Source organism: Rousettus aegyptiacus, unplaced genomic scaffold (assembly GCF_014176215.1).
Source record: "Rousettus aegyptiacus isolate mRouAeg1 unplaced genomic scaffold, mRouAeg1.p scaffold_m13_p_2, whole genome shotgun sequence".
In the NCBI taxonomy this organism is placed as follows: Eukaryota; Metazoa; Chordata; class Mammalia; order Chiroptera; family Pteropodidae; genus Rousettus; species Rousettus aegyptiacus.
In genome coordinates this window covers 65,216,457-65,230,827 of record NW_023416295.1, presented here as the reverse complement: position 1 = coordinate 65,230,827, position 14,371 = coordinate 65,216,457, and the positions used below count along the sequence as shown (strand labels likewise).

Sequence of the window (14,371 nt, the reverse complement as noted above, 5' to 3'; positions counted from 1 at the left end):
TGTTAACTAAGAAAAAAAAATTGGTAAACCTCCTTCAGCATTGGTTTTGAATCCATTTCAGGGTATAGTACTGAGATGACTTGGTTCCTGAACAATGGATAGGGAATTTTGGAATTAAAAAGATTAATCACCTGCTGTAAGACTTCAGTGCTTAAAAACAAACAAACAAACAAACAAAAACCCCTGGATTTTTCTCAGTGCTTTTCTTAATGTTCCTGCATACAGCAGTTACCCAGATATGTACATTGACTAATATCATACTTGGCTTATCTTGAAACTTGCTTTAACCTACAAAAGTCCCAATTTTTGTGGACATTTTATTCTATTTCCTAATAGAAAACAAAAAGTTGCTGTGGTGTTTGAATATGTTTCTCCTTTGTAGGGAATGGCAATGCTCTGTGAAACGATAGAAGAATGTTGGGATCACGATGCAGAAGCCAGGTTATCAGCTGGATGTGTAGGTGAAAGAATTACTCAGATGCAAAGACTAACAAATATCATTACCACAGAGGACATTGTAACAGTGGTCACAATGGTGACAAATGTTGACTTTCCTCCCAAAGAATCTAGTCTATGATGGTTGCACCATGTGTACACACTGAGAAACAGGACTCTGAACTGGAGCTGCTAAGCTAATGAAACTGCTTACAGTGTATTTTCTGTGTGAAATGAATAGGATGTCTCCAGGACATGTCGGAAAGAAGACCCTCGTTTAAAACTGTGGCTCTGGGAGACTTATGGCATGGCCTATAGCAGAGACGTGAAGGACACGAGACTGAGAGAAACATTGCAAGCTCTGTAAAGGAACTTTTGAAAAAGTATACATGAAGAATGTGGCCCTCTCCAAATCAAGGGTCTTTTGGACCTGGCTAATCAAGTGTTTGAAAACTGACTTCAGATTTCTTAATGTCTGTCAGAAGACACTAATTCCTTAAATGAACTACTGCTATTTTTTTTAAAATCAAAATCTTTTCATTTCAGATTTTAAAAAGGGTAACTTGTTTTTATTGCATTTGCTGTTGTGTTTCTATAAATGACTATTGTAATGCCAATATGACACAGCTTGTGAATGTTTAGTGTGCTGCTGTTCTGTGTACATAAACAAAGTCATCAAAGTGGGGTACAGTGAAGAGGCTTCCAAGCATTACTTTAACCTCCCTCAACAAGGTATACCTCAGTTCCACGGTTGCTAAATTATAGAATTGAAAACACTAACAAAATTTGAATAATAAATCGATTCATGTTTTATAACAAGGTATTACAAATTCACTGTGTTATTTAAGAAAAAAGATAAGCTATGCTTAGTGCCAACAGTAAAATGGCCATTCGTAAAGCAGTGTTTTAGCTTTTCTTGTGCTAGTTTGTAATTTAAGGGAAAAAAGTGTTGTTCCTTTGAAATGAAAAGTGGTGTCATTTTCCCCTTCTTCCCCTGTTTCAAAGCTTCATCTTATATCCAGTTCCCAAAATACTGCATACTTACCAGGTATTTTATTTTTTTTTTTAGGTGTGCTGTGTTTGGGGAATATTTCAAAATTTAAAGCATGATTTAAAATTTTTTAAGTGAGCTGTAACACTGGAAAGCTCTTCATTTTTATTCTTTTAAAATAGATTTTTTTCCTATTTATATATGTAAAATTGTAGTGTATTTCTTTTCACCAAACAGTGTGTGGGACATTCTTTATCACTGTTTTAGAATCACCTCAGGAAGTGTCATTACCCAGAATTCCTCACTCTGCTTTGAGACAACTTTATCACCATATTTCTGCTTGGTGCCATCTTGTCAGAGTAATATTTGATGTCTGTGGTATGTAAAGATTATCTTAGGATAGAGACTGTAAATTTTAAGCACAGATTTCAGATGTTACTGCTTTAAAACAAATCAGGGATAACAAGTTAAACTTATAACTTAAAATATGCAATGACATTTAGAGGTAACCAATGTTGATGTAGGTAACAGTCTAGCCTCCTCCCGCAAATTGCTTTAACAACTGATACTAATTTAGGATAGTTCATGCCTTATCCTTGATAAGAAATGGAATTGATGCTAGGTAGGCACCAAAGTGCTTTTCAAAACAAAAGTACATTAGAATATAATTGGATTCTTCCTCAAATTTATACAGGCCAAAGTAAAACATTAATTTCCTGAATTTCTAGATTACTGACCAACAAATAGCCAGTATTATGCTATATACTTTTGTCAGATAATTTTAAAATCCATACATTAATTTTATAAAATAATTTTTTACATGTCACTATCAGGAGCTTACTGTGAATGTGTTATCTTCAAACGGCTATTTAACCACATAGTACACTACATTTTACATATAATACGCACTTAATCTCTGGGAATAATAAGTTATATTATTTATAAGTAATACATAGGTCAACAGACTCTAAGCAGGGAGGGAAAGAAGAGTAATAGCTTTGTCGTCTGTGTGCCACACACCATACAGTATGTGCTCTTGGTCACATTATGTGCTCAAGCTGTCACTATATTCCTAAGAATTCCCATTTCAATGTTGAGTTCACCTCTATTTCAAAAAGTACTTGGCCTCTCAATTTCTTGATTTGGTTTTGTTTCAACCTTGAAATTAATCAAGAAGGGAAAATAATGAGAATGTTCATACATAAAAATTGTTAATCTGAAGACTAATTTCTATCCGTTCTAAACATTTAATCCTGTTTTTTAAAGTTAAAACAAAACAAAACAAAACAAAAACAAGGAATATTGCATTTGGCTTATGTGAACACTAGAGATAAGTTTTGTAAAACCAGTTATTCACAAGACAAATTTTTCTCTTCATGTTAGAAAACAATTTTAGAAATCTGGGTATTGTATGTAATTCTAGCTAACGAATTTTAAAACTTGTATCCTTTTGAGAATTATACTAATAGAAAAACACTTTTTATAAGCAGTTAAGAATGTTCCAGTGACTACCTGTCCTGATAGTCTTGTTAAAACTTTCTTTTGCAGGGCATTTTCATGTTTGGTTTACAGTCAGTGCAGAGTGGGCAAGTTAACAAAAAGTTTAAGCTAGGGATACTGAAAAAAGAAAGATCAAAGAATGAGAAAAATGATTTCATTTTGGGGTAAACTGAGACTCCAATAATTTTTTCCTCACGTGTATGGTGCTCCTTATGATTTCGTCTTGTATTTTGCCTTTCTGATACCCATCAGAACTGCTGCTCTAACTTATACTCTTTACCTTGCCCAGATCTTCGTCTAAGGATTGCTTTATGATCAACTGCCATAGGACTGATGGATTAACCAGTGTTTGGCTTTATTCGAAGTCTATGCCCTGCACAGCTCTTGTATGTATTTTAGATCCTAGGAAGTTTTTAGCATGTGATGTGTGATTCTTGTTTGAATGTTTATTACAGGTACCTTGTGACTTCTAGAAGAGAGACTGTGCCCCACAATTGTTGGTACCATGAACTCTCTTTCATGGTGATGTTTTTTGAAAATACAATCAGGAAAACCCCCCACGTTTAGGATTTAAAATAAAATCATATATCATGAAATTGAAAAAGGAATCTCTTCTTCCCCCTTTCCTTACCCCTACATAACAGCTACATTTAAGTAAAATGCAGGTGGTGGGGAGAAAAAAACCCTGGCCAGATGATAGTTTGGTAGAATAAACTGACTACTGTTTAAAAAAAAATTGCTTCACCACAGGTATTTTCCAGTTTCTCTTTTTTACCTTTTTAAAAAGATTACTTTTTAGGAGCATTTGGTATAATATGCATAAAATTATTTACTGATTTATGGGCAAAATGATACAAGTAGCATCTTGAACATCATTTACCTCAGATATTCAACCAGCAGTACATTTTTTATGCAGTCTCAACCCATATCCTATTTGTTACCTCTCAAAATATTGGAAAGCAATTATTTTAGCTTTACTCTGTATTTGTCAGTGTTTTGGGCACAGGTTGTTGTACTACTGTCAAATTGTACTTGCTATTTTTTTCTGCAAGTATTTAACAAAAAACTAAAAAAAAAAAAAAAAAGTCCCTAAAACCCCACCTTGGATAAGTGATTGTTAAATATTGTACAAATAAAATGTATGCTATCCCCATTCCATCCCCAAGTTAAATAAAAAAAATGAATATGGTATGATTTGCATATGCAGTTTTTCTTTAGCTCTATGTTCTTAAAGAGGTGAATAGTAGCTTTATAATTTGTAGTAAGGCTTACATCTTGAGATCTGTAAGAATAATGGTGAAAGAAGAGAGGTTTGTCAATTGTGGCATTTCTCTCCTTTGTTTAAGCCAATTATATTCCTACTAAAGTAGGTATGTTGGTCCTGCCAGCTTTAGAGAAGCTAGCTGAGCATTAGTTACCTTGATTTTCCACATGGAAATAGAAAAATGTGGCTTAGGAAATGGTCATCAAAGATATAAATGGTACTTCCAATTTTGTAATTCTTTACTAACTGAATGGGAGAATTCTGGTACTCACACTTAGGGTAATCAGAGTAATCAAGAAAGCTAGCTTCTATTTACATTTTTAATGTTGCAAAGGTTTTGTTTATCCTGTGGCTTTCAAAGAAAATGGGTGGGTGTGGGGGAGGGCTGGAATAGCCTCACATTGTCACATGTGGTGTCAGAGTTCATACCAATGGATTCTTAATTTTTCTAGGGTAAAGGTGAAGAAAGGGACAACACTTAACTTACAATATGGTGGTTTGAGAGAACCTGCATTGCCTTCTAAACCAAATAAAAATACAAACCATGGGAATCTATGGAAAGACTGGAATCATTTTCCACAGTGTGTTCTGGAAAACACTGATTCTTCAGGAAGTAAATAATGTACATGCTCAACATATACAGCATTATGATCTAGTACATTTGGACCAACAGGTTTTAATTCCTCAGAGCTATTCACATGTGCATGTGAATTGGAAAGGATTTTTTTTATATTTCGTAATAAAATCTTGTTTTTGATAGGGCTCCTGGAGGGACATGGGTAAAAACTGCACTGAAGCCTCTAACACTTATCTTTTCAGTCTGATGACCCAAGCAGGTCAGAGGTGTTTGACTATGGCTGTTCAAAGGCTATAATCCTCCTCCAGTAAATGAGGAAAATATCTTTAAGTCATATTTGTTTCCATTATTCTCAAACTTTTTACTAGGGCTTTTCAGATTTGGTTTTCATTTTGTTGATGGTTTAAGCAATTTAAGAAATGAAATTAGTTTAAAAATTTTGTAAAGACATTTTAGCTTTTATTAGTGAGTATGGAAAGGGGAACACCAGCATGCCTCCTCCCCTCAAAAAATGCCACTGGAATGCAGACATACTCATTTGTATGCCTTTTGCTACCCTATTTTTTCCTAATTTGCTTTATGAAAACCCACCTTGCTAGTTTTTTTAATCTGTATACCTGGATGTTGATGGATTTTCTGTAGCTCCTACATAGCCAGGGAGGCAGATAAGGGTCCTCAGACTTATATTGGCATCTTAACAGAAAACAAATTTGTAATCCTCAAGTCAGGTCTTTAGGTGCTTTTATAGTCAGTGCCTTAAAATATTTTAGAAATTTTTTTGAAGGGATGGTTTTAGGTCATGTGTAAAATCCTTGGTTCTAGTAATAGTGATGCTACTATGTTAAGTATTTTGGCAAAACATCCCCTAAAAATCTGTAGAGTAATCGCACAGAACCAGAGTGTAAGTCTTAGATTTAACAGACTGCAGAAAATTAAATGACTGATCTGAAGACACGGAGGGCATGGAAAGACGATGTATGCAAAAGAATAAGCTGTAATTACTGAAGAGCTACTTTTGCGCACAGAAACTTCTATTCTACATCTGATATGCCTTAAAAACAAGATAAATCATTTCCTAGAGCACACTTTACAAAATACATGGTTAGGAACCCAATACTGAACTTCAAGTCTTAATAGCAGGCGCCTTGGTGTCAATCAAACCTGAGTTGAACCAGGTCTGTCAATCATTCTCTACCTGTGTGATTCTGGACACTGCCACTGTGTTAGTTTTCTCATCTGTAAATAACGGTATGCAAATATCGTGGCCTTTGACAGTTACAAAGATTATAAACTGCACAAAGGGACTTTGTCTTATGTAAACCACCTTCCACTAAACAACAGGCATTCAAATCTTGAATAAATGAAGTTGCTAACACTTAATGAATGCTTACAAAATTTCACTTTAAACATATACCTATATTAGTTTATGGATTCCTGAATTTATAAGGTGATACTTTGGCTAACATTTCCACATTTCTCTTAGGGATTTGCTTTTTGATACAAATAACAGATTAGTTAACACTGCCAAACTTTTCCCATTATTTGTGGGAGGCTTTTCTAGGAATTTCTTAAAGTACCTGTTAAAAAGATAAATTCTGATCCTTTTGGCCTAAAATAGGCCCAAAATTCTGCATTAAAAAAAAAAATGCTTAAAGGGGTTCTTCTTGAGATGGTGTAAGTACCATTTTCAGAAGTCTGAAAGAAAATGTACAAACTTTTGGCTTTTCCCCTTCCATGTGAACCATCTTCTGGCCAACCGGTCAGTCTCTTGAACTGAAAGACCTGGGTCTGGAATAGAATCCAAAATTTCCAAGGGTACAGAAAAAAAAAAATGCATCACTTTCCACTAGATCAAAAGATTACTCATTACACCTCTCTCATCATTGTTTTTTTACTGCTTTGTTTAAGGTTTGTAGAAACATCTGGCTGCTGGGTTAACATGAACTCTTTAAATGTAACACTAATAATTCACAACTATTTTAAATAAGCATATGGTTTAATCCCTATAAAATAGTCACATTTTTTTGAACTACTAGTCTAAATTACTGGAATTATAAATCATATAACTGTTCAAGATTTAAAGACACAACACAGTCAAGAATACTACATGTGTAACAGTCCCTCATAAATACAAAAATACGTATTTATAAATAAAAGAAAATGCAATAACATCTTGTTAAAGCACAACAGTTTTTAGTTATTTATAGTAGTTTGCCTGAAACTCCATAACTGAAGCCACTGGTTATATTCATAACCAGCTTAGTGAGGATGTTGCCCACTGCCTAACATCTGTAGGACAGTTGGGGTACTTCTGCAAAGCATTCATAATTTGAGTATTATCCAGAAGTAGTTTCATCAGCTGGTACTCTCTCTGTGCATTTACTGAAGTTCTTTCCATGGGCCTTATTAATTCTAATTGTTGTAAGTGTTCAAAAGCCTGCAAGATGAAAGAAATACTTTAGGTTCAATAAGGAAAGTAAAGTAACAATGTTAATCCAGAGAACAGTTAAGGGTTTTAGTTAATTGTGGAAAAGAATGCTAGGAAACAAACAATAGGAATGAATAGGTTTCAAAAACAACTTAATATCCTAGGTGAAAAAATAGTGTCAATATACAGTTATCTGTCCCTGCACTGTTGAATGTAAACAGGGCAAATTTTAATCTAGTCTGCACCATAAGATTTTGTACCTAATCTTGTTCTCTATCATATCTCCTCCCAGTACTTAAGTTAATGAAGGGTTTCCACTTTGCAATGAAAACCTAAGATCTGATAAGACCAGTACACCTTCTAACTCATTACTTAGGTTACTCAAATTTGCACTTGTGTTTCGCTTCTACCTTTGTGGGACTTTTCTGTGTAAAAGCTTAATACAATTGAAAAAAAAAGAGGGAAGCAGGAAAGACCACAAGGAGTACACCAAGCCTATTCAGCTGATCATATAAAGAAATGACTCAGCAGTGTTATGGACATGGAGGAGAGAGGACAGGCTTCTGTTTCCCTAATAAGTCTGAGGGAGACTGCCATAACCTATTAAAAAGTCTCTTCCATCTTCCCCATCTTAATAGGGCTCTTTACTGTCTGCTTCCCTTTACTGCTAATATTCATGTATTATGTCTTTTCTAACTTTGATTATTATTTTTAAGTATTTTATTAGGGTATGAAAAAAAATTATTAAGTCATGACATACTAACTATTCAGTATTTACACATTGAAATAGATTCCTGGGCTTTCTATTCTTACAGGGTCATTGTGAACAATATTATTGGAATATATTCTTTATATGTCATAAAAATTTTTCTGATGAAAGAGATATACCTCAGACATCATTTTTGCATATGAGAAAATATCAGAGGCTGTAAGCTGTGGGGTTGAATAAAATTGAGATTTAAAATATTTCTAGGCAGCAAAAATACTTTAAAATGTAGAAATTCATCAGAATTTTAAATGCTCAGGTAACCCCTTCCATTCATACAACTCCCACAAACTATCAGACAGATATGGACATTAGGAAGTAGGGGGTGGGGAGGAACCTCCGGTGTCCTAAACACCCTACCTATTGTTTTAAACAAATGGCAATGCCCCATACTCACATATTTTGGTTGCTACAAGGAATAAAATTCTGACTACTAGGGTCTATAAATACATATGGGTCCGCTGCTTATAAAAAAAAAAAAAGTTTCTTCTTATAAAGTCCTCTAGAGTTGTGCTGTCCACTAAGGTAACCACGAGCCACACAGGGCTACTGAGCATTTGAAATGTGGGACTCACTTTTCATTTTAATTTTAATTAAGTTTAACTTAAAAACTGATATTTGAGTCAATCAGAAAATTTTAAGTATGGAGCAACTGCAGAATATAAATCTACTGTCAGCTAAAAATTTTAAGGATCTAAAGAACAAGTATTTCCAATGAATATTGATATGCTTTATGAATTATGTGCTTTATGATGTGCTTTAGATATAAACACACATCTTAACACACAGAAAAAGGGAAAAGACTTCATTAATAATCTTTATACTGATTATAGATTAAAATATTTTTGGCATATTAGGTTAAATAAAATTTAATATTAAAGATAATTTCACATTTTATTTTATACTTTTTTGTTGCTACTAGAAAATCTAAAATTACATTATGTGGCTCACATTGTGTTTCAAGTGGACAATGGTATGCCAGAATGAACTTCAAGTTTTAGAACGCATGTCTCAACCAACTCCTAATAAAACTTTCTCTGTATGCCCTCATCAGCCAGTGAGATTTTGTCCTTTGGTTTCTTAATGCATAATATCAGCATTTTTATCTCTTTTGTACTGCTGAGATTATAAAGCCAAACCTTGTGCTGTAAAGGGATATTTCTATCCATGTATATTTCATAGGTAATTCCTTTTTAGGATGCAAGTGCTAGGAACAGACAGTAGAGGGCAATATACCTCCACAAACAAACTATTCAACATTTTGTTTTTACATTTATGTTTTGGAAAAAAAAAAACTATAAGTACCTAATGTTTCAAAATTAATAAAAGTACAACTATGAAATATCCAGCACCCTTGAAAAACTCATGGGTTAGGCGATGCCAAAAAACCTTCACCCCAGTCAAAAATCTCTATATAACCTGATTTCTCCAAAACTTAACTACTAACAGCTTACTGTTGACTGAAGGAAGCCTTACCAATAACATAAACAGTTGATTGACACATATTTTGTATTATATACTGTATTCTTACAATATAGTAAGCTAGGGAAAAAATACTATTAAAATCATAAGGAAAATACATTTATAGTATTTATTGAAAAAAATCTGTTAAGTGAACATGCACAGTTCAAACGTGTTGTTCGAGGGTCAAGTGGACAATCAAATTAGATATAAAAATATACTTGTCTGCAGAGAAATAACAGTGAAGCTTACCTTCATAACAACAGGTTTCTCAAAATTATAAACAGAATGGGCCTTCCTTTGAACAAATTTCTGAAACTCTGGACAGAAAGCAATGACAAAGTTAGTATCTTTAAATAAGCAGTGGGTGGAGTCAGAAGGAAACTACTAGTCTCCTCTCACCATTATAGACCATTTGAAAATTAAAGGGCTCCTCTTCGTAAATGTCATTTAAATGCTTCATTGCTATAATAAGACAGATTTCCAAGACCGATAAACCTACAGTAAAAGGGAAACAAACTGAATTGTAGTTTACTTAGATACATACGATTCAAATAACTGTCCTCTATATAGAATAATAAGTGAAAGATCATGGATTTGAGGTGTGGGATGAGGTTAAGACCTCCCCCAGGTTCAAATGTATTTCATTTACTATTAGCCTTATAATTTTCAGCAAGTTACTCAATCTCCCTGAGCTTAGTTTTCATATCAGTAAAATAAGGGTCTTTTAATCTTACAGAGATGTTATAAGGATGAGAGGCTTGATTATTCAGAGACTCTCTAAATCCCTGTAAATTATATCTAAAATCTTTCTCCTAGAGAGATGTTTCATTAGATTCTTAACAGGGACAGTGAATCCAAAATGACTAAAAACCAACGCTTTTCGGGACCACTTGGTATAACAGGAACACCTGCAATACAGTCTTAGCAGGATTTCCAATATGGCAAGGGAGGCAGAGTATCAATTTTCTTTGATTATGAATGGGACTGACAATATCTTTTAAAGGGCTGAGTTAAAGGCTGTATGGATAAAAAGTTGCCTATATAAAAAGCACTACACTCATTATTAATTATAATTTTGAAAAGCATTCCATTAAATAAACTCAAATTTGTAAAAAAACTATTAATCAAGTAGGTTTCTTACCATGTACAATATTTGCTTTAGAGTCCATGCTACATAGCTGGTTTGCCTCCATCAGATCTGCTGCAGTCATAAATGGGTGTGACGTTGTTACGCGATTTAAAGCAAGCATCTAGAGAAATGAGGATAAGACAATTACATATTTACTTGGGCAATTTGGAGAATTACTGAACAAAACTTAATAATTTGGAGAGTCTATGCTTATGAGAGTGAAGAGTAATGCTTGGGAAAAATATTTTTTCACATTTAGCTCTATTAAAATTTAGTATTTCAATTCATATGCCACATAACTCTATAAATGTAAATCATAAAAAAAAAGTTTTACTGTTCTCTTTACCCCTTCCCACTTGCATATCTTGTTTATTTACAATTCCTGGACAGAAAAGATTTCTAAACAAGGAGTAAGTAGGGCAAGATGACCAAAAACAAGAACACTATTTAAAGCCCCAGACCAAACCAAACCAAAAAAGGAGATCTGTGACCTATAGGAACTTTCTTACTACCCGATCAACCAGTCCAGGTTAGTGTTAACTTCCATCACCTATGTTCTACTGTATAAAAAGGAAAAAGGTAAAATCCAAAATTACACCCAGAAACAATTCTGAAAAGAGTCCATTTTTTATGTAGCTTGTTGTCTTCTCAACAACTGACTCAAATCCTGGATTTAGAGATATCTTTATTTGTGAGTTTCATAATATTTAAATTTAATAATTTAAATAGGGTTAGCAGATTTAGAAGGTAAAAAATGAATGATATCTGGTTAAATTTGAATTCCAGGTAAATAATGAATAATTTCTTAGTGTAAGTATGTACCACAGAATATTTGGGACATTTTTTATACTAGCAAATCTCTCCCCAATTTTAACCAGGGCCCAGGATCCTTAGCTGATCAGGAGAGTTTGGTGATCCTTGTACTTCATTCCCCAACTGGGAGAGAACAGGGTACCCAGCAGCTTCTTCCCTTTCTCTTCCCTTTTCTTTTTTCTTTTATAATAAAATATTTTTGACATACAAAAAGGCAAGAGAAAAAAATAATGAAGATCCACAAGCACTTCCTTAGTTTACGAAATGTCTTAGACAGCTGAAGCCCCTGTCTTTTCCATGGTTGGACTCTCTACTCTTTCTCATACTAAAAGAAAAAAAAATCATGTCTTTATACTTCTACTACATATATATGTATTCTCAGACAATACAAATTTTCAAGTTTTATATAAGTACCGTATTGTACTGCTGCAACTCTCTTTACTGAACATTTATTAAGAGAATTTATCCATGTCAAGGTGTCAATTCTAGTTTATTCATTTTTTCCTGTTGCATTCCTTTGTATATACTCACATTTTAATTATTCTCTTTTATTGATAGACAACTCATTTCTTTTTGCAATTATAAATAAGGCTGCAATAAACAATGCAGTACATGTTTTCTTGTACATCTGAGGTCTCTAGATACCTAAATTGCCAAATTGTTCTCCAAAGTACTTATACATATTTATACTATCAGCAGCAATAAATTTTAATAGTCACAGACACCATACCATCAAACATTAACTTGGAACCACCAGACTGCCAGAAATAAAAATGTAGTGTTTAATAATGTAAAGTTAAAAATATTTTGTACCATTTCCCTGGTTACTGGAGAGCTTAAACATCATTGTATATAAGTCATGCGGGATTCCACATTGGTGGATTGCTTGTTCAAATTCTTAGCTCATTCCTTTCTTGATTATTATAGATGCTTTTTTTTTTTTTAAAGTTGATTGGGGTAATGTAGAAACTTTTTATACATTATGGATAGTGTTGATGATTATGTACATTGCATATATCATCTTCCAATCAGTCTTCACTTTTTCTAAGGTATCTTTTGTCCAGACATTTAAAAATTTAATGTAATTAACTTTATCCATCTTTTCTTTTATGGCTTATGATTTGTATATCTTCTCTAATAACTCTTCCCCATCTCAAAATTACAAATATTTCTATTTTTTTCCCCTAAATTTTTAAAAGCTTTGTTTCTGTATTTACATTTAGGTTCATAAACCTGGAATTTACTTTTAGATATACAATGAGGGTGTTTTTTCTATGTGTGTAACTCCTGACATTTTATTGAAAATTATCCAAACTATATTTAATCTCAGTTAAGTCTTTCCCTCCTTTTTATAATTTCTACCAATTCCAAAACTTTCCTTAAACAAGACAACACAAAACAAAAAGAAAGCCATTACTTTGAATTAAAAATGTAACAGAAAACTGGAAAAATAATGGTTGTTCATGTTGACATTTTGATGGTAGAGATTTTCCCAGAATAATGAGAAGTGTGTGTGTACGTATATATGTATATGTGATGTGTGTTTGTGTGTGTGTGTGTACACATATATATATATATATATATACACGCACATATGTGTGCGTGTATCTTCTATATAAGTTAGTAAAATCTAATTTTGGTATATAAATAACTCAAAAATTCTTAATCTCAAAATTCCTTAGAGATAAAGACAAGTGAAAATGGCAGTACAATTTTTACAGATGGGAGGGAGACTGCTAACAAGAAAGTATATATGGAGAAAAAAATACTCCTAAATTTCCTCAGCAAAAAAAAAGAAATGGGGAAGGAGAATCTATAAATAAATAGAGCAGAACCATATAGTAAACAAGAACACAAGCTTGACTCCAGAGAGCCTTGGGTTTGAGTTGAGTTTGCCATCTACTTTGCTATGTGACCTGGGGCAAGTTATGTAACAACAAGAAACCTCAGTTTCTTCAAAAATAAGGATAAAAACAACAAAGTATAAAAAATAGGATTTTAGTAAAGGTTAGACATAGTATTGGTAAAGCAACTGTATTACCTGGCTCATGTGCTATTCAATAAATGATACCCATTATCATTATGAATGAAAATGACCAAGAAGGAATTCATGAAACAAAAAAGTATTTTTTCCTTGAAAAATATTTGCCATAGATGATGTTCTAGAAATATTAGGCTAAAATCAAATAAATTAGTGAAGAGACTTAATTTTCAGAACAATAAAGTACCCTTTCTGTAATACTGTTTAAGCTTAAGATTTATTCAGGTATGCAAAGTTAGTTCAACATTAAAAAAAATCAAACGATGTCTACTCTACGCTACCCTGAACAAACCCGATCCTGTCTTATCTCTGAAGCTAAGCAGGGTTGGGCCTGGTTAGTACTTGGATGGGAGACCACCTAGGAAGACCAGGTGCTGTAGGCCTTAAAAAAAAAGGGGGGGGGGGGGTTTGTAAGCTGACAAAGTCCTTGCGATCTGTGAGGTCAACCAAGCACTGCCTCACCAAAAAAAAAAAAAAAAAAAAAAAAAAAAAAAATCGAGCAATATAATCTAACATTATCAAAAGGCTAAAGAAAAACCACAGAAAACCACAGATTATATCCATTTATACAGATTAAGTATCTGACAAAATCCAACACTCATTCATAATAAACTCTCAACAAGTTAAATATAGATAAGAATTAACTTTATAACAAACATGTAGTTAAAAAAACCTACAGCTTATATAATGCCTAATGGTAAAAGATTACGTTCCCCCTAAAACTGAAAAAAAGGAAATGATGTGCATCCTCATCACTCATATTCAACACAGTGAGAGAAGTTCTAGCCATGGCAATAAAACAAAAAAAAAAAGAAATAAAATATATCAAATTGCAAAGGAAAAAAACCCTATTGCAGAGTACAATGTCGACATACAAAAATCAATCACATTTCTACATTCTAACAATGAGCATGCTGAAACAAAAATTAAAAATAAAATATAATTTACAACTGTTCCAAAAAA

General features: G+C 33.1%; 2 protein-coding genes and 1 pseudogene across 8 annotated transcripts in view; 2 read left to right on the top strand and 1 right to left on the bottom strand.

Annotated features, from left to right (window-relative positions):
* The window catches only part of ACVR2A (activin A receptor type 2A), a 79,851-nt gene extending 75,736 nt beyond the window's left edge, over positions 1-4,115 (top strand). Inside the window, exon 11 of the mRNA XM_016151145.2 lies at positions 383-4,115. Within this exon, the coding sequence (XP_016006631.1) occupies positions 383-577 (195 nt within the window). The 3' untranslated portion in view covers positions 578-4,115. The remainder of the gene's footprint in view (positions 1-382) is intronic.
* A 2,523-nt stretch (positions 4,116-6,638) lies between these two features.
* ORC4 (origin recognition complex subunit 4) overlaps positions 6,639-14,371 on the bottom strand; it is a 71,158-nt gene continuing 63,425 nt past the window's right edge. For 6 of the 7 annotated variants that reach the window (XM_016151153.2, XM_016151147.2, XM_016151152.2 and 3 more), the window contains 4 exons: positions 10,567-10,675; positions 9,825-9,920; positions 9,675-9,742; positions 6,639-7,204 (listed from right to left, as the gene is read on the bottom strand). In XM_016151153.2, the coding sequence (XP_016006639.1) occupies positions 7,016-7,204; positions 9,675-9,742; positions 9,825-9,920; positions 10,567-10,675 (462 nt within the window). In that variant the 3' untranslated portion in view covers positions 6,639-7,015. The remainder of the gene's footprint in view (positions 7,205-9,674; positions 9,743-9,824; positions 9,921-10,566; positions 10,676-14,371) is intronic. The other variant, XM_016151149.2, reaches the window with a different exon arrangement.
* On the top strand, positions 13,674-13,791 carry LOC118614208 (annotated as a pseudogene).